At 34.4% G+C, this 21,392-nt stretch overlaps 1 protein-coding gene, 1 long non-coding RNA gene and 1 pseudogene across 6 annotated transcripts; 1 reads left to right on the forward strand and 2 right to left on the reverse strand.

Moving 5' to 3' along the window:
• Positions 1–6,193: 6,193 nt before the first annotated feature.
• LOC143598596 (WAT1-related protein At4g30420-like) lies at positions 6,194–13,342 on the forward strand (annotated as a pseudogene).
• LOC143598597 (uncharacterized) lies at positions 8,229–12,437 on the reverse strand. 5 transcript variants are annotated; one of them, XR_013147140.1, is made up of 9 exons: positions 12,131–12,437; positions 11,647–11,769; positions 10,795–10,876; positions 10,274–10,324; positions 9,623–9,708; positions 9,419–9,547; positions 9,062–9,132; positions 8,691–8,851; positions 8,229–8,574 (listed from the first exon to the last, which is right to left on the reverse strand). It is a non-coding gene; the product is annotated as an uncharacterized LOC143598597 (long non-coding RNA). The 5 variants fall into 5 exon arrangements; XR_013147139.1 differs by lacking the exon at positions 8,691–8,851 and having other exon boundaries at positions 12,164–12,437; XR_013147137.1 differs by lacking the exon at positions 8,691–8,851.
• Positions 13,343–18,087: 4,745 nt separating the features above from the next.
• Positions 18,088–20,504, reverse strand: LOC143598594 (WAT1-related protein At4g30420-like). The gene is made up of 7 exons (XM_077076776.1): positions 19,925–20,504; positions 19,740–19,808; positions 19,379–19,495; positions 19,043–19,280; positions 18,659–18,817; positions 18,420–18,571; positions 18,088–18,286 (listed from the first exon to the last, which is right to left on the reverse strand). Exons 1-7 carry the CDS (start codon positions 20,101–20,103, stop codon positions 18,088–18,090), a joined length of 1,113 nt encoding a protein of 370 aa, XP_076932891.1. The 5' UTR covers positions 20,104–20,504.
• Positions 20,505–21,392: the final 888 nt, after the last annotated feature.

Genomic DNA, 21,392 nt, shown 5'->3' on the forward strand with positions numbered 1-21,392 from the left:
ACAACACTCTTATTCACAACTTTGCCTTGAATAATAAAAATACACTATTTATTCACTTTCAAATGGCTACTTCAAGTACTCCAACTCAATTCATTATTAAATGAATGAAAACATGCATTTTTAGTTTTTCTTTTTGTTTGGTTTCTATTTCTGCATTTTTTTGGACTTTTGTTTATTTCTGGAACAATATTTATGGTTTTATTAAATATTATGTAACCGCCAACTTGGAGTCACTACCGGCTAAATGAATGAAAACTCACATACTGTAACATACAATTAACCAAGTTGGCAGCCTCCTAATCCAGACTTTATATTTCAGAGAGCAGGCCCACCAGAAAGCCACTGCTGCAGGCTGCAGCCCAATCCACAAAAAAAGAGGTTTAAAACCGAACCGGTTCAGACCCGAACCAAACCGGTTCAGACCGGTTTGGGTTTTTGCGCACTAAAACCGGTTCTCAAACCAAACCGGTTTTCAAAAAGGCTTTAAGAAACGGTTCGGTTTACAAACCGAACCGGTTTGGGTAAAAAAACGGTTTTGTACACCTCTAGGTACGACCGTCACTTATTACGTTACGTGTTGTATTTAACTATTTTACATTATTAGTACTAACCAAGGCCCAATGGGTTGGGGGTGTGGAGGTAACCCCTAACCGGGCTTGGCCCCATAAGGTTAGGGTTTCATGATGGTATGCCATGAGGTTCCCTATATAATGGATGTTCATCTCCATTGCGAAAGGACCCTTGGCCTCCCACATATTTTTTGTCTGTAAACAAGAGGAAACTCTTAGCAGTCACCTCCAATTTCCCCCGCCTTCCATGGCAGGTCTTGAGCAAGCCGGAAAAGAAGATCGAGGTGTGAGTTCGTTCATCATGGAGACCGGAAAACATTAATCTGAGCCCACCACAGGTTAGATTGATGACTATCCAGTCTCGGTTGAGATATCAAGCTAAGCCTACCCCGGGTTAGTTTCATGTTTCTTCATATATGTAGGTACAAGCTAGGTTGGGTAGAGTGCTCACTTTATATATCAGTGATAGATCAAGAAATGAATCATCAAGCTAGGTTGGTATATATCTTAGTCATGATTTTATGTCAAAACATTGAGACCATTTGCGGTGGTACTGTGTGATTATATATAGCTTATGATCAATTTGACTAATTTGTTACAGGTATTTTATATATAAAAAGAAAAAATATTTAAGATTTAGAAACTCAATAACCTAGCTAGAGATAGAGAAGAACCAACTGATACAAAACTGATATTTTGGCTGGCTCTTTGACTCAATTAGTGGTAAGACTCGATCTAATGCATGTTTACAAAAAAACTAAAATAGTCCACACATGACAACACAAGTATGCATGACTTCATACTATATAGCTATTTAATATGTCTGATATTAACGATCCCTGATCTAACTAAAAGATCTAAGTATACATCTTCTTTTAACTACTGGAAATGAATATCTATGTTTCCAATCCTCACAGTACTAGCTAATACTAACAATAGAGGGGTGATTCCATTTCTCATGCTGATAATTGGTCCTTGCACTGTTCCATTACCAACCCGCATCTCTTCCATCCACCCATCCCATTCTCGAGTTTGAACATCAAATCTCAAAATCAAACCTCTCCAAAGATTTGGGTCTTCAACTGGTAGGTTTATTAAGGCACTAAACTCAACAAACCCATCAAAGGCTCTCAACAAACAAGGTTCCACAAGAGCGAGTGCTTCTTGTGGGATACGGTCATTTGGCACGGTTGAAAGATACTCATACGCGGTAGAATCAGGTCTGATTCCAAATAATCTCAGCCTCAGTAATATATGGGCTCTTCGACCAGCATTAGCTCTTCGGGTTCGGTCATACGCGTCTTCAGCTAACAGGTGTCCGGTATGGCTTGAATGTAGAAAACACTGAAAAATGAAATTATCTCCAAAAACACTGAAAAACGAAATTATCTCCAAAAACATTTGGAAACGGTGGAAGAAAATCCAAGTTCATGTATGTCACCTTAGGCGCCACAAACATATTTTCATAGCGAGCTTCAAGATCCGAAAGAAACAAAAACGGCCCGGGTACTCCTGGTGTTTGTAGCTGGTCCACGCATAAGAGACTTCCCATTTGTTGACGAGTCAACTACTCCGTCTCTCTCGAGAAATTCTGGAAATGAGATCTGTATGTGTAAACTTGTAGCCGGCGGCCTATCCGGACCGAGTGCATGAACAAGCTGTAGCCTATAGCCTAAAAGGTCATTCCCTTGCGCATTTAGGCCCATTGCAATTTGCGTTGTTACATAGCCCAATAAGTGATTCAAGTGGAAGGGCAAGCTAACTCTTCTGGAAGTCATATTCCATATGTTGTATATACATCACAAAGCCTGAATCTTGATGCCAAAATACCAACAGAGTACAAAAAACAACCAACTAACTTGGGCGCATGATCGACATCAAGACCGAAATCTCTCAAGTAATACGTAACCGTGTCTTAGTCGTTCCCTGCCCTGAATCCAACCAAACCACCCGGTGGTTATATACGTGGAACTCACATCCTATGAAAATGATTGTACGTCCCAGGCCCGGCTCAGACCCTGTGCGAGGCGTGCAGCCGCACGGGGCCCATGATTTCAGAGGGCCTGTAAGTTTTGAAAACTTTCTCGGGGAATTTTTCCGGCCAATTCACTGTTACTCCGTGAGGTTACAGCGGCAGTTAAGTTGGAGCCGAGAAAGGGAAGATGAAGATGTATTGCACATCTTTCTATGTTTTCCTTTAATGAAAAGTATAAAATATTAATAATGATATTATATTGTTAAGTGTAGAATTTTTAACCATTCATTACCTATTTTATCAATGTAAAAAAATAGACTTTCAATTTACCAATTTTAATTATAATAGTATGTTAACAACGTTAAATCCAGACTTAAAGTAAGTCTATACAAAATAGGCACTAATAGTTATTATATGATGTATATTTATTAGTTTATTTACCTAAGCTAAGCTGATTTTTTTTTAATTTCCATTGTTTATAACTTGGTAAAAAAATAGTAGGATATGGTAACAAATTAATTTTTTTTACATTATAATTTTCTTAAGTATATATTTTAGACACTCATTTTCGTATAGACAAGTTTACATATTAGGGGTCCATTTTTTCTAGCTGCACATGGCCCCTAAATTTATAAAGTTTTTTAGAGACGGCCCTGGTACGTTCATACCGAACCCCTCGGTTCGCGGTTGTATGCGTGAATGAAGTTATTTTCATTAACTAGCCTTTCGAATCTTGGGCTGAGCCCTCTAACATCAACAAGGCATGGCATGTCTAGCCTTTGGAGGAATGACCACAAAGGTGTCTTTATGCAATTACACTAATATATATATATATATATATATATATATATATATAAAGCCTTTAATGATTTGTTGTATCCGTGCTTATAATAAGTTGAATGGTTGATCTTCTTGTGTGGAACAATTAATTTCATTCGAAAAACTTAACAGGCAACTTCACCGTAGTTGTTATTGTGGCAGCATTGGTTCAATATGGTGGTTGGTGATTGTATTATGTAAATATCGATACGCAGTGGTATAAATATATCATTAACTTACTATACATCCATAAAAGCTCCTTATTTGTATCTATACATTAAGAATATACAATGAGAGAGAGATGATGCGTTTTGAAATTTAATTGATAAAAGAACTAATAATACTTTCTTTAAAATGGCTTCTGGATAGCAAAAACATAACATTGCAACACCTAAAATCTTAATCAATGTGCAAGTATCCTGTAATAAGTATCCTGTAACCGGCTTGATAGGCCCATAGTTTTGTTACTTCTTTCAGAGTCATATCTTCTTCTTCATCATCAGGTGAATAGCCTTCTCCAAGAACACGAATCATCTGGCCCCTATGGATTTCACCGCTACCCTTCCATGTGCATCAACAAAGCTGCAGTCAGATTTTTGGATACAGTCTGGTAATGCTGTCCATAAGTGGACCGGACATGTCACAATTGACATGGCAGTGTAGATTCTTGAACTTTTAGGCCCGACGAAAGCATGGCCAACTTTTTTAGATGTGGCCTCTTTAGCAAACGGGGTGAGGTGAAACATGTTGGTGAACCCAGTAGCCGACCCGAAAACCGGGCTACACGCTAATCGAAGCAAAGGTCTAACATTCAACCTGTAGGCAGTATTGCTTAAAGTAACACCAAATTCTGCTACTGTTGTCTCCACACTCTTTTTATGTTCTCCAATAACTTGACTGTAAATTTGGTAAAGCAGTCCGAAAATAAACTGTACAAATGACCGTTCTGCCCCCCACTTGCGAGTTTTTTTGTTATAAAAGGTTCTAGTAGCACGGTCATAATAGTAACCTCTCCAAAGTCTAGATGGGAACTTGTTTGCATTAAAAGGTATTCCATCAAACTTACCATACATTTTAGCAAATGATTGAAGTTTTGAACCACCGTCCTGCACTACCACCAGCGAAACATAAAGTTTCCAGCTGCTGGATCGATGAAATGGACATTGCCAGCTGTCAAAGAGACTGTAATGTGGTTATTGATGGCTTCAATGTACGTCTTAACTTATGATAAGCATATTTTGTCGGCAGTTTAAGCTCAGTTATTAATCTGTCAACCTACAAATACAAAAAATTACAGCAGTCCTTAGTACATACACATTGAAAAGAAAATTGATTATTTACTCTTTTAATATAAAAGTTACCAAAATGTACATTTATGCATAAAAAAAGATGTCTTGTACACAATGACAATAATATTATCCGAAACTGCCTATTTGATCCCTAATAATCAAACATCAGGAAAAGAATGCGGTTATCCGAACATTACAAATTGATTACAGTAGAAACTCTATAAAATAATACACTTGGGAACACCAAAATTTATTAATTAAAAGAGTTATTAATTAATCGATAAATTAATAATTATTAATTTATATATTAATTAATATTTTATTAATTTATAGTAGAATACTTAGTTTACAAACACCTTTCAAGCTTTCACTTAATTATTATATACAATGCATGCTTATTGTGTTCAATGTATCACTTTATGGACATTAAAAATATTTTCTATATAAATACAAGATCAAAATAGGTTAACACAAATAAATCATACACACAACATGGCTTCCCATCTTAAATGTGTGAAAAAAACAACAATGACAGACGAGATTCGAAAAGCATTATGCAAGCACAACAAGGATAATCCAAGTCTCACCCAAAAGCAATTGCAAGAATGGGTTCACTCAAAAGCAATTGCAAGAATGGGTTCATAGCAATTGCAAAAATTAGAGACGAGATTCAAGGGGAAATTGATTCCAACAAAAAACAAAAGACAATTGAGTCATTTTTCAAGAACCCTTCATAAATCATTCATGTAATATGCTATATATAAGGAATTATTAATTTATATTTTATATGGGGTCTAAAGAAATTATTAAAAATGTATTATCTTATAATTTTAATGAATTATTAATTTAGTACCATATCCCCGAGTCGGGACCGGCAAAAAATATTACCTTAGAGAGTTTATTAAATAATCGAGTATTAATTTAGAGTTTCTACTGTATAGCAAACTTCAAATAGCAAAAATTAGATAATAAGACGAATAATAATGCCTTGTTGTATGAACCTTATAACCTTTTTTTAACACACTATAGGCTCACTGATCATAGATTTATGTAAAGCCCTAACATCATTGATTATGGTTCTAGATCCATTTAATTTCTTATTCTTATTTGTAAAATCTACACTCTTGGTCATTAAATTCGATCTCCCTGTCCACCATTGCTGATGTTAGGGCATGAAACTGTACCGCGCACATATGATATATCATTTTGGAACAGGTTAAGACATGAAACTGTACCGCGCACATATGATATATCATTTTGGAACGAACAATCTTTTTAAATTTATTCATTTTGCATATTAGAGTTGTCGCTAAAAGAAAACAATATCAATCTTATAATAACTAGAATAAGTTGACGCATATATATGATAAGGACTAAAGTTTGAAATTTTCAAAGACTAGGTACCCGAGATTAAAAATACCTAACTCTTGAACTGTGTTGTGACTATATATATAAAGGTACTTTTGAGAGTAGTAGTAAAGTTTCAACTTTGTGGAGTAATACAATCACATTACAAACACAATAAGTTTTAAAGGTAAAAAATGGGGCATATAGAGTCTTACAAGCCTGTAATTGTTATGGTTGTGATGCAATTTACATATGGAGCAGTCTCCATAACAACAAGAGCTTCTCTTTTAGAAGGCATGAACCCTAGAGTTTTTGTTTTCTATAGACAAGCCATTGCCACTTTGATCACTACTCCAATCGCTTACTTTTCAAGGTAAAGTTTAAATATCGTCCTGAAGTATTGTAGATAAACCAGTTATTAGTGGTATGCATATTATAAGCAGGCCATCTTAGAATTAAACATTACACCTTTGCTGATTTTATATACATATGTTTTTGTATGGTTGGAGTAAAACGACGAGATGTTGTATCGGATGGAAAAGCTTTTGGTTGATCTTTCTTGCTGGTTTAATCGGGTAAGCCGTGATTTCTTATTCTTTAGCCTCTAATATTTCTTGTGACGTGATCTAATGACATGAATATGGGTTGTAAGTTGGCCGTAGGGAAGCATAAAACAAACATGCGTATAATCCGCATCTTTATGTTTTCTCTAAGAAAATACTACAAATAGATCTTTTCTATTGTAGGTTGTCTAGGAAATTGATAAGTCTTTATAGGGCGTGTTTGAAACATGTTTGTAGTGTTGGTAGCAAACTAGCCAGGAACTAAACATGATTCAAGAAACTCCTATAAAAACTTATAAGTTTACTAGAGTACGTACCATCTATAAATAAAAACAAATCTCCTATATATTCACTTAATTAACTAGCCACTTGCGACAATTTATGAAGTAAAACTACAAGAAATCACTTACTTTAATAAAAGTTTATTTTTTCTTGTACTATTTTTCTTTTCAGAATAACAATCAGCCAAATGATATTCTTAGAAGGCTTGTACTTGGCCTCATCATCAGCTGGAAGTGCCATTTTCAATCTTGTTCCTGCCATCACCTTTGTTGTAGCCTCAATTGTTGGGTAATTCAATTTTCTCTATAATTATGCATACAAGCATCACAATCTTATTTGATTTTAACAGACATAATAATTAATTTGTAGATACGAACCATTTAATATACGAAGCATAAGAACCATAGCGAAGATACTGGGGACGTTTGTTTGTGTCACAAGTGCGGCTGCAATGGCACTCATCAAAGGCCCTAAACTTCTAAATGCACACTTGCCTTTTTCAAATTCTCTATTGTTAAATTCAACTGAAATTAATGATAACCTTTGGCTTCTGGGCTGTTTATGTATCTTTGGCAGCAGTTGTTGCTGGTCATTTTGGCTAATTATTCAGGTATACAACACTCTATATACAACGAATGTACATTAATTTGTGCTTCATCATGAACGAATCATCATATTTGTATTATGCATGCTATTTTAGTACTGAAGTTTGTTAAACTATAACAGGTACAGGTCACTAAAAGCTATCCTGACCACTTATCATTATCTGCTTGGATGTGTTTTTTGACGACAATGCAATCTGGTACGATTATATTGTTTACGGACCCATACTTGGAAGCTTGGAAAGTTACCTCAAATTTTCAAATTGGATCTTTGCTATATGCGGTAACTAAATCATTTGTTAACTAAATATTAATGTTCATGCTTGAAGTTTTATTAATGACACCTTACTTGGATGTTTAATCATGATCAGGCAACTGCTGGTTCAGGAATTTCCATATTTGCGCAATCGTGGATCGTCCAGAAAAGGGGTCCTATGTTTTCAGCGATGTTCAATCCTTTAAACACAGTCGTCGTGACTATTTTCGCTTCTATATTTCTACGAGAACAGATATATGTAAGAAGGTAAGTATACCACTACTAGAAAACCAGGCATTTGCGACGACGTTTTGGTCACAAAACCGTCGCAACTGCGCTGTTGCAACCGTTTTGTAACCAAAAGTGTCGTCGGAAAAACGCAGGTCGCAATTGCTCTGTTGCGATCGCTTTGCGACCGCTGTTACCATTGCAACCGCTGTTCCGTAGCAAATCTTGCTACCACTGTTGCGATCGCAAAAGTTGCAACCACTGTTGCCGTCGCAAATTGTTGCAACCAAGGCTGCAGTCGCAAATCTTGCTACCACACCTGCGGTCGCAAATCTTGCGACTTGATTTGCAACCGCTTTTTGGTCGCCAAATTTTTTTTGCAAAAGAAATTATTGAAAAATCTTTCTACACAATATTTACATAATCAGGATGCAAACACAAATAAAACTAAAAATTTCTATCAAAGATGTTCAATACTAACAAAATGTTATTCGAGTTCCATAAACAACTAAGAAAAATGTTATTCTAGCTAAAAATAAATAAAAGACCAAAACTAACATGCTTTGAATATCAGCGAACTGCATACTTATGTGTCCAGTTACAAGTAGTAGCTTCATATATGGACTTGTCAACATTGTCAATATCTGCAAACACATGCAACACGTTATTACATACCACCATCACATATTAACCCAAAACTATTCATTCTAATAAGGGGTTTTAAGTATAACAAATGAATAAATAGAGCAATAGATCAAACCTCGGGGAGTGTTACTGTTGGGCTCGATTGTTTCTTGAGAATATCTGAACATATGCTACCCACACACTCGCTGCGTAACAGGTCGTTTTAACTACGAATTCGCATCCTCACTCGATGACCTTATATTAAGGTTTATTTACATTCCCAGTAGTTTGTCCTTTCTATAATCATGTTTATGAAAAGTGAGAACAAAAAAGTGGATGCAGATCTATACAACCTAACCTAACACGGTCTAATTTGACTGAATGTCCAAGCTGACTTAAATCTATTTTGATCATATTTATATCGTAGCCCGCCCATTTTGCCACTTCAGCTACAAATCTTCTAAAACCAAATGAAAAAAAAAATATGTACAGCAAATCGAAGCTTACCGGTTTGACCTCCCCCATTCCAAAGGCAATGAGCACCCAATAACAACTGCTATAATATATAACAGAGCAGGCTGAAACACAAAATTACAGCAGATATTTAGATTACATGCAACCATTTGCAAAAGTACTTCTATAAGTTTTAGAACTGCAATGAAGACTACTTCTCTTTTATAAAAGTGTAATACTTAGCCAAAGAATATCTTTATTAATTCAAACTTATGGCTTCTTTAATGGAAATATGTTATGAAGTTTGATAAAAAAATCTTACGGTTCTTAAATCAAACGCATAAAAAATATTCACATTAAAACGGTTTTAAAAAATAAATAATAATAATAATCAAGGGCTAAAGAGAGTACCTATCATCCACTTAGATTGAGGTCAATCTCTAAAGTTGATAAACCAGATCGTTCCTCTTAAATCAGTGCTACTAACAGTTTTGTTTGAAGATGTTGTATAAATCGTTCCATCATTTTGCTTGGTTGAACCTGCAATTATATTAAATGTTATACGACCAAAAGTCTATAGTTATTCACTTATGCATATCTAATGAGATAACTCACTTCATGTCGTTGAGCAGGGCTTTATGTATGTTACCATATACCGTCTTCTCATACTTTACCAAAATCCTAAACTCTAATTGCCCTTTCTGTAATGAGAACAAAACTTTAGAAACATTGACTACAACATAATTGAACTATTAAATGAAGCAGCAAGTAATGGGTCATCAAATTGAACTATTAAATAAAACATCAAGTTATAGGTCACTAAAGCTTACAACAGGGGCAAATCTACTGCAACCCATATCTATTAACAGGTCACTAAAGCTTGCAACAAAAAATGGTAAGAAGTGGTGTATTAAATCAAAGTCAAATAGCAGATTGTGCATCTAAGGGTAAATATTCCATCACGTTGTTTATTTCTAGTTGAATAATTGAGATTCACGTTTGAAATTTTAGAGTTTGTAATATCAATTCAAATTACAGGGGTAATGTTATAAACTTGAGATAAAGTATTTTAAAAGTATTATCAATTCAAAATTGTGCTCTAATTTTTAGTAAAGAATGTTAAACTCAAAAAACTGGATTGTATTATATGACTTATGTTAACAACAAATAGCTAGCCACAGAGAGAGAGAGAGAGAGAGAGATACTTACGAAGCAAAAATTATTCATTTTACATAAAATCTAAGTTGAAAGATAAACAGGACTTACATGCGTGTTCCTAGATTTTGTCGGTTGATGGATTATTACTTCTGCGAAAACCTTATATGAGTTCATCAAATCAAACCAATTCATAAGTAATTAGCATTTACTTTGAACCTGGTACTGAAATGAACTATAAAGACAAAAAGAGGGAAATGTGCAAATATTTCTAATGACTAAAAACATGTAAAATTTCAGCAATTCATGTACAAGATACACCACGGTATTTGATGCATACCTAAACAAATATGGTCGTTGCTATAAATGTTCTGGTGAAGTAGAGCAGGATGCAAAAATATAACGTGTGTCGGATAGGAGAAAACTCAATGCAGTAAATGCAATAGTTATCTAGTCCTATAGCTATTAGTAATATTGGTAGAGCTTCTTCTAATACTAGAAATGATGTAATCTATAGAGGTATAAACATTAAAAGATAAAAACATATATATCAGAATTCAGAACTTAAATGTGTACGGGAAAAAATAAACACTAAATATGAATATTAAAAGGACATAGTATTGACAACTTACCATTTGGTTTCTTCAACCGTTTGGCCAAAGGAGAGTGTAATTGCTTGATCTAATTCTTCCTTCTCTTTATCCAAAATGAATTCTTACATCAATGATTATAAAAACAAAACCAAATATCAAAATAACACATGTGAGTATATGCATAGATCTAGTAGTAAATACATGACAAAAATAGCTTAGTGAACTGTACTAAGTTTCTATTTTATACATTAAAAAAGATCCTTTCAGCTCCCTATGATTTATTATATAAGTTTTAATTCTTGCAATACTAACGAACTTTTTGTCAAATGGTTCACGAACAGTTCGTTGAACGTGCGGTTCATTTTCAAAGATCCTTTCAGCTCATTCTAATTTATTACATAAATTTTAATTCTTTCAATACTAACGAATTCTTATCAAATGGTTCATGAACAGTTCATTGAACGTGTGGTTCATTTTCAAAATAAATATATAGCTATGTATGTAACATAATTATATAAAAATACTAAAATAAACCTTTAATGACCAAACATAAATAAACGAGCAGTTTACTAAACTTTCACAAACACAATTGAATGAACGCCGCTACCTTTGTTCATGTCCGCTCATAAAATTAACCGAACGGAATTTCTTGTTCACATTTGTTCACTTGTTAAACGAACAACTATAAACGAACTTCCCACCAAATGGTTTACGACAATTCGCTTAAAATTCTAACCGCATGTAAAACTGAAAAGCATAAGAGTTGATGTATTCATGTGTTTCAGTTATCCCATGTAGCAAGGAATCAAACTTGCAGATTCACAGAGATATTAAAGTATTAAACAAACCTTTATATAATAATATATGTCACATAAAAGGCCAAAGTCATACCTTGTCTTCAGAAGCGTGCACAATTGAAACATTTGCTGCTCCTAGTGGACTGAACTTGAAGAGAACAAGGTGGACTCCCATTTGCCAAACATTTGCTAGTTCTGTTATTCAAATCTCGAGTTACTGAAAACACATATCAATACGGACAAATCGATGACGCAAAATGCAATGACTATGGATGATAAAGAAAATACGAACCCTAAAACACAAAATCAACATGAACAAATCTTGATTACTAGTTAAATTAACAAAATAGCAGCTATAAATAGAATATGAGCCTAATTTATGTGTAGGCTTGTATTAAGCTGTTCCAGTAAGTAATTCGTACCACAGTGGATGATAAACCGAATATGAGCCCTGATTTAGAGTTCTTATTACTTCATAGCAGATAAAGCACATGAAATGAAATCAACGTGAACAAATCTAGATTGTTGATTACGTTAAGAAATTAATAATTATAAACAGAACGAATCTAGATTCTTACTCAAAGAAGCTAGAAATTGACGCGATCTATTACCAGAAATTGTTGATTAGGATTTGAGATGGAGTTCGAACTTTTCGTGGATTTGAACGGCGTCGAAGAAGATGATTGACGAGAATGATCTGTGGTGGCGGTGGCGATGAAGCGGCGGATAGGTGGATGACTTCGGAGACCAGATCTGCATCGGTGGTGGTGGCGGTGGCGGTTGCGGCTCCGGAGAGTATTGGTGTGGATGGTAGAGAAGTGGCCATTGAAAGATCTAGTGAGGTAGTTTAGGGTTTGTTGGAAACGAATCGTAGAAGATGATGACTGGATTCGTCAAGGTAGGTGGCCCAGTTTATTTTAATAAAGCATCTAATATTATTATTTTTTATATAGTCATTTAAATCAATCATATATTTCCAACTATCCCATGCGGTCGCAAAGTTTAAAATTGAGTTGCGACCAAAGAAAAACGGTTGCTGAGTTTGCAACCGAAGAAAAACGGTCGCTGAGTTTGCAACTGGATATGGGGTGGTTGTAATTTCTGCGACCGCTACAATTTCGGTCGATGAGTTTGCGACCGGATCTAGGTTGGTTGTTATTTCTGCGACCGCTAGGATTTCGGTCGCAGATCGGTCGAAAAATTTGCCACCGTTTTTTCCGGTAGCAAATTTCGGTCGCAATTGCCTGTTTTTTTAGTAGTGTACATGATGTGCATCAAAATAAACATCCAAACTAATTTATGTGCTATAGTGTCCCATGCTTTGTTGCAACACGAAAATAATTTTTTTTATATTAATGTGAATATTTTCTTTCAAAATTCAGTGTCGTCGGTGCGATTGGAATCGTGATTGGCCTGTATGTAGTGTTGTGAGGTAAGGCAAAAGATCTTGAAGAGATGAAAGAAGAACAACAAAAGATGACAATGGTATCACATAAAGATCAAATCAATGTAGTTCAAGTTTTGGTTGATGAAGCTAACATGAAGGAACCTCTTTTGCCCAAACAAACAAACAAATTCTAATATTGCATACATGTTGAAAATATGTATGGGCTAATCTAAGCATGTTCATAATGTTATAGCTTGATGGTTGCAACTAGAGTCGTCCGGACAGAAGTGTAAATTTGTGTGATGTAAAAAAACTTTTCTAGAAAGAATTCAAATCGTCATTTCCATTTCTCTCTCGTTTGTGATTACGTCCAGTTGATCTCAATCAATTGTTAGTGGTGTTCATTATTTGCAGGCCCGGCTTCAAGAAAGCAAAAAAAAATTTGGGCCGAAGGCAAAAAATTTTTTTGGGGCCATAGTTAAAAAGAAGGATTTTGTTTGTTTAAACAATTAAATTTTTATATAGGTTTACTTGGTTATAATTTGGGTTGTGTAAACATTTTTGTATAAATAAAAGATTAAGCATGTCTCAAAAGAGACTTGAACCCATAACCTTTTGGTTGAAAGTAATGCCACTTTGCTACTAGACCAAGCTAGTGGTCATGTAATTAAGTTTAAACATTAAATATAGATACTGTTTTTAATAAAAATAAATATAATTTTTTAAAAAAAAAATTCGGGTCTAACGGGTTGTTGGGCCTGTGGCCGTCGACCACCCTGCCACTGCCACCCCTATGGGCCGGCCCTGATTATTCGTCACATCGATATATTATGTATGTCAGTCTCTTGTGTTGCTTTAGATCATTCTGTTTCAGAAACTAAAATTTCATCGTGTGTTTTTTTCTTTTTTGTAAATCTCGGCTTTGTTCAAAAGTTGTTAAAGATAATATACAGTTTATTTTTGTAAATCTCGCCTTTGTTGGAAAGCTACTTCATAACCAGAATATGTCGAGACTGCAAGAACCACACCATACACTTATATAGTTGTATCTTAATTTTTAAGTGTAATGCAAAAGCCATTTTTTTCATCCATGCACTCACTATACACAATTCTGAAAACGAAGTCTCCCACTTGTAATAAATATATATGTAGCCATCAAATTGATGTTTCTTGTGGGGCCCATAAACTTACAGTCAAACAAGCGGGTTAGATATATTATACACGAGCCAGGCTCAGACTGGGCCGAATAAGATAGAAAGAAACCCTAACTACCATAGGAGCCTTAAAACAAACACGAACGAACAATTGGAAGAATGGTGGGTGAGATTCAAAGCTGAGATTTGTTGTTTATTATATGCATTATAAATAAGTTACACCTTTCAAAAGAATGTGTACATACCATTAAAACAGGTGTAATGAAACACTTACATATATTTGTAGATAGTGTAATTTGCTTAAGTGAAACGAATGTTTATATATTCGTGAAACCTATGTTATCCGCATATATTTTTTTTCCAGATGTATCTTACTTAAATATATATGAATTTTATTTTTTAAAAATTTGTTAAATAGAGTTCTTCTCACAACTCAACTTACGTCAAATACTGGATACTGGATAGGGAGTTTATTTTGAACAAGACCAATAAGACATTTTTTTTTAAATCTCGCGGTTTTACTAAGAATGTATTATTTTTCTTGGTTGGCTGAAGGCTGACCCACCCAGTTTATTACAAAGTTTGTTAAGCCTACTCAGGGCCTTTTTGTTTTTCTTTTTTAGAAGTAGTTAAATAATTAGATTACGATTTTTTATTTTTTTTATTTTTTTCATTTAGTTTTCTTCAATTAACTAATTCAGTGATTTTCTATTTGTATATATGCAATTATCAAGTATTTTATGCATATGTTATATATTGTGAAGCCTAATCTGTATCACTCCAAGGAAAAGTCACTAAAACGCATAATAAGATTAGGTCCTTTTCATAAGAACACTTATTTTCGCTCACGTGACTCCCATGTCATCTATGTTGTTATACATATCACATATGTATTATAGACCACGAACCCTATCATTAAACAATCTCAAAATCAAAATTACTTGCATATAATTTGTTACTTTTTTGAATTTAGGGACCCAAGAGAAGTGGGTGCCCATCGACATTGCTTTACTCACTACTTCTTAAGCCACCCCTATAATTACAAGCATTTGTTGGTGGTCATGTACCATTTGTTGGTGGACGACATGCTATTTGTTGGTAATATATATTTTTTTAATATTTAACACATACTCTTTAATCCTTCAACTTTGTTAACCATCATGGTTGGCTTCGGGGATTTGGCGAGCCGCATCCCCGGACGAGACCCTTTTTCCAGAGGGTCTAAAACTATATTCTTTTGACTTAGCCGATGCATTTAAATATTCATGACGGCCATGTTACCTTAGAGACTTCAACCTTCATTCACATCATACAACTTTATTTTCGTGCATTAGGGGTTTAACTAAAGTAAACTAAACAAAGTGTTTGTTTTTTTCCCCAAGAAAGCATAAGGGGAAAGGTCAAATAAGTATATTCAATGAAAAAGGTGTATGTACATATGATTATTTCTTCATCATACCACGTGAATCACCGTTTCTTGATCTTAATGTTAAAGGTCCAATTTTATTTATCACAAACAAAAGCTAAGCAAGTCAAATTCAATAATTGTTGACCACTTGCGACCGGGTCAAAGAGTTGAAACCACGAGTTTCCTTTTGAATTTGGTGGCAGTAGGTATAAAGATAATCTTTTAAAACAAGAAGCTAGCCGATTTCATGACCTTCTTTTAAAAACAAACTATGTTCACAATTTCATTTTTTTTTTCAAAATCTAGTGGGTAGACTAAGTTTTATATGTAACATTTTACTTTTTAATTTGTGAGCGATCTTTAAATCATATTAGAACTTTGAAGTTTTACTTTTATGCAAAGTGCTAAGCCACTAATGTCGTTACACCTTGGAAAGTCCATGAAGTTAAGGTTTCGTATGTGTTGATCCTTTCGATTGAGCGATCACTTCTTTAGTAGATCTTCATTCCCTTTGACATAAGTTTAAAAAAAAGGTGGAGAATCCCTACGTACTTAAGATAAATTCACTGACTTTGAAATTGAGGCTCTGAGTGATGGAATTTGACTTCGACATATGTACTAACTTGTTATGGCATGTATAGGATGACCCAACTCACCGAGTCCTTTTTTTCAGTTATTTAAGAGACGCATAACTCTAAATGTACCCAAAGTTACGTGCTCTTTAAGTTAGGCCTTTTTTCTGCCATGTGTGTCCTCGTCTAATAGATACAATACAAGTACGTGTCTACTAGCTCAGATTAACTCCGCATCAATATGCACACCAAGCTTTTATTACACTTTTTTAAGTGAAAACATCATAGTCTTTTATTGTCCATGTAAGAGATTGCTCTAGCTAGTTGTAACCATTCTCTACTATTGTGTCATTTTCTGCTAGTTGTAACCATTCTATACTATTGTGTCCTTTTCTGCTTGTTTTGCCAACCTCTTTAGACCCTAGTCATTGCTATTTATTTTTCTTTTCAAACGTCAATTTGCGAAAATGATTTTTAACTAACTCCATAAATAATTATATTTATATAAAAGTTATATTGATAATTATTTATGGGTTTGTGTTATAGGTGAGAGCTTCTAAACGAACCAAACGATCGAAGAACTAATTCAAGTGAACCGAACGATTATTTGATGAGCAGTCAAGAGAAAACCGAAATCGGCAATTAGTTAAAAGAATCAAACAGTTTTTTTTACAAAATTATTAATTTGCAAAGAGTGATCCATATTCAAATGATAATAAATATTAGCTGGTGTGTAAATGTGATGTGGCTACTAGTTGTAGAGGATGGGAACATTTTGCATATAGACAAAAGCCTATCATTATACTTAGAAAAACTATAATTTATTATAATATAAATAATATAACGGCTTAAAACATTCCAAGAACAATCAGAAACTCGACACCGCTCAATCATAAAACAATGACGTAAATCATGTGAATCTTGCTTTAAAATATTTTTTTTATTATCATTATAAATTATATCATGATAGCGAAAATGGCTAAATTTAGATCCAGGAGCATAAAAACAAAATTTATGATTGCATGTGCCATTGCAATTGCAACCAAAAACCATTTTAAGATCTGGATCTTGTATGGTTAAATGATTATTGATATAATGATTTTGAAGTACTAGCTATTAAGGATAATTTGCAATGTCGTTGACACCTCTGTAACGTTTGTATACAAAAAAAGAAAAAAAAGTGTGTTATTGTATTCTCATGTATTAAGATATTAAGCAAAAAAAATTATAAATATTTGTTAGTATATAGGACCTCGATTTTAGAATCCTTTTTAAACCTTCAAAAATGTTAAAATACGATAAAACGACTCAACATAACGTACACCCTTTTAAAAAAATATATATGTAAAGGATCGTCATATTTTACACAATACCACATTTTAAACTTTTTTTTTTGTTTGAAATGCTTTACGCAAGATTATTTTTAATGAGTAACATGTTTGACACATGATATTTTTAAATGACTTGATATACCTTTAGTGACAAATTAATATATTAGTTACACTATATGTTCATACTCTTAAAACACTTATGCCACAAAAGGTAAAATACTTATTTTACTTTTACGACACTTTGAATTTGCAATGAAAAGACATATTCTGTACTATATTTAAAAAAAGTATTAAGTTTTGAGATGACTAGCTGGTGTATTGATTATGGTTCATACGCATCTTTGGACGGAAACTAAACTTTAGCAAAAATTTGCGACCTATTTGCGACTAAAAGTTAATCCGTTGCTAATTTGCGACAATTATAATTCTGTCTAAAACTGTCGATAACTTTGAAACTTTTTCGCTCTCTAACTTCAGTCGCAAATGCCCATTACTGTGAGTTAATCAATTCTATAAATCATGGGACAGCATATAAAATTATAATTTAATCATTGAAGACAACAAGTCCTACAAAAGTCGTCACTAATTTCATACATTTCACAACTTACAATAAGGTTATACTATCCAGTAAATTATAATAATGTCTTTGAATTTGAATATGCATTTCATAATCTCTAGCAAGACTAGAATTTGTTTGTTTCTTTGGACAAAAGCGGCTCATTAATGTTAGCTTCATCAACCAAAACTTCAACAACGTCAGTTTGATCTTTTTCCGACACCATCGTGTTCTTCTCTTGTTGTTCTTTCAGTTCTTCAAGATCTTTAGCCTTACCCCACAATACTATGTACAGCCCAATCACAATCCCAACCGCGCCCACCGCACTGAATTATGATAAACGTTTACATTACATTAAAATACGGCAAAATCTGTAAAACTATAGCGACACAAAAGTGTCGCTAAAGCATGTGTTCCCAAATAATGAAAATTAACTTAATATTAATTAAATTTACTTGCCTTCCAACATATATTTGTTCTTTTAAGAATATAGAAGCAAAAATAGTCACAACTACTGTGTTTAATGGATTGAACATTGCTGAAAACACTGGGCCACGTTTCTGGATGATCCACGATTGCAAGATTATGGAAATTCCTGAACCAACGATAGCCTAGTCGCAATAAAGCATCGAACCAAAGTGTCATTAAAAAGATTTTTGATTTGAACATAGATATAAATAAGTTGAAATAGTAATTACCGCATATAATACAGATCCGAATTGAAAATATGAGGTAATTTTCCATGCATCCAAATGCGGGTCACTAATCAATAAAAACGCACCGGATTGAACTGTCGCCATAAAACACATCCAAGCAGATAATGATAGGTGGTCAGGAAAGCTTTTAGTGACTGGTACCTGTTATATTGTAACAAAGTTCATTACTAAAATAATATGCACAACACAAATATGGTGTGTGGTGTGTGTACTAAAAAATGATATTTTGCGACAGAAAACAGTAGCAAATATATTTTTCCAACTGTTTTCCGACCGAAGTATTCTCAACTTTCGGTCACAGTTAACGACCAAATTTGTGACTTAATACTTTGCAACTGATTTGTGACCGAAGTTATCTTTATATACCTGAATAATTAGCCAAAATGACCAGCAACAACTGCTGGCAAACAAACAGAAACACCCCAAAAGCCAAAGATTATCAATTTCAGTTGAATTTAACAATAGAGAATTTGATGAAGGCAAGTGTGTGTTTAAAAGCTTAGGGCCTTTGATGAGTGCCATTGCAGCTGCACTTGTGACACACACAATCGTCCCAAATATCTTTGCTATGGTTCTTAAGCTTCGTATATTTACCGGTTCGTATCTACAAATGCACATTAAATTATAAGATTGTGATGTTTGTATGCATAGTTTTATTATGCATTTTAGCATGGTTTGTATGGAGAAAATTAAATTGAGTACCCAATAATGGAGGCTGCAACAAAAGTGATGGCAGGAACAAGATTAAAAATGGCACTTCCAGCTGATGAAGAGGCTAAGTATAAGCCTTCTAAGAATACCATTTGGCTGATTGTTATTCTGAAAAACAAATTAAAGAAAAATTAAACATTTTTTTGTAACGTCGTCGTTTTTGAATAATTATAAACATGTCGAAGGGAATATATGAAAAATTTCTGGTTTCACCACTCGTGAGGTTTAACGACTATATTATTATTTGAGGTTATGTGCGCTCTTTAGTTGAAAAAAACATAAAGATATAAATATGCATGCTTGTTTCATATTTATCAACCCGTTTACAACCCATATTCACTTCATTACATACCCTATCAAAGATGCCAGAAAGATTAACCAAAAGCTTTTCCATCCAATACATCTCGTAGTTTTATTCCTACTATACATAAAAAATATATCAAAATTGGAAGGCATAAAGTTAGATTCTACGATAATTAGATATAATTCGGGTTTGGTTATGTACACACAATATTTTAAGATGATGTTAAAGCGTACCTTGAAAAGTAAGCGACAGGAGCCATGACCAAGGTGGCAAAGGCTTGTCTATAGAAAACAAAAACCCTTGGATTCATACCTTCCAAAAGAGAAGCTCTAGTTGTTATGGAGACTGCTCCATATGTAAATTGCATCACAATCATAACAATTATTGGCTTGTAAAACTCCATATGCCCCATTTTTGCCTATGAAGCTTATTGTGTTTGTAAGGTGATGATTGTATTACAATCACAAATTGGAACTTTACTATTTTCAAAGTGCATTTTTATACTCAAAATTTCAAGAGTTTGGGATTTGGATCTTGGGTACCTAATCTTTGAAATATATTGAACTTTAGTCCTTATAATCATATCATGTTGGCCATGTTACCCTATCACATATGGGTAATATGTACAACTTATGTCACACTGTCACCATAGTTATTTGAGATTAAAGAAACTACCGTAATAATAAAATTGCAAAACGGATTTGTTTTTCATAAACATGTAGTGATGAGATGTCAAGAACGTAGAGAATGTGAATGGTTTTATCCTCTTTATTTACGTTATTAAAATCCACATGTTTAAATTTCCTTTTTTCACATAAACAACGTGTCAAGTATATCGACTTACAATAACTAATATTTGTACTAAAATATATCTTTCTTGTATATACATAATGGTTTATGTCGATTATTGTAAGACCATCCTACATCCTCTTAGTTGTTCTAGATAACTACAAATCTTTATAAATATTAAAATATGTTTTCAGATCTTTATTCTCTAATAAACGTACGCGGTATTTCTGTGAACTTTGATTAATTAAACGTGAATTAAACATGTAATTCAGGTTGCTCTATCTGTTGTGGAAAGGTATAGGATTAACTCCTCTCCCGTTTGTGGTGCTGTAAGTGTTGGGAGTTCGATCAGGCGTGACCGAATCTCCTGAAAAGCTGCTTCCGCTTCTGGTGTCCAGCGGAAGTGCGTTTTCTTTAAGCAGTTTCTCAATGTTGACACGAAAGGAAACGACTTATCCGCAGATGGGAAGGTGGCGGAAAGATGCGAGAAGCCCCACGCGTACCTGAGGGTCCGGCCGTCGTTGCCGGGGGCATGGTAGCAGCCGCCGTGGTCGCCGCCGCGGTCGCTGCCGCAGAATCCGCGGCAAAAGTAACCGCCGGCTCTGTGAAGGATGCTGTAAAAATTGCACTCACAGCCGGCGGTGACGTCATCTCGGCTGGAACAGTCGGCTCAGAATGAGCAACTGACCCAGCGGAAGCAGGCGCAGGCGCCTGGGTCGACGCCTCAGGTAGGCTGACCAAGCCTACCGTCATTGGCGGAGAGGTAGTACTCGGCCCCTCACCCTGGAACGCGCCAACATCCACACCTGCGTAAAGAAGAAAAGTGTTAAAAAGACTTGAAGATTAAACTACGAAGATAAAAGCTAAGAGTTGTACTTACGGGTTTTCTTGAGCTTGAACGTACGGACGGGC

The sequence above is a fragment of the Bidens hawaiensis genome, unplaced genomic scaffold (genome assembly GCF_021521415.1).
Source record: "Bidens hawaiensis isolate Kalapana, Puna unplaced genomic scaffold, B.hawaiensis_p1.1 tig00050562_1, whole genome shotgun sequence".
Lineage (NCBI taxonomy): Eukaryota > Viridiplantae > Streptophyta > Magnoliopsida > Asterales > Asteraceae > Bidens > Bidens hawaiensis.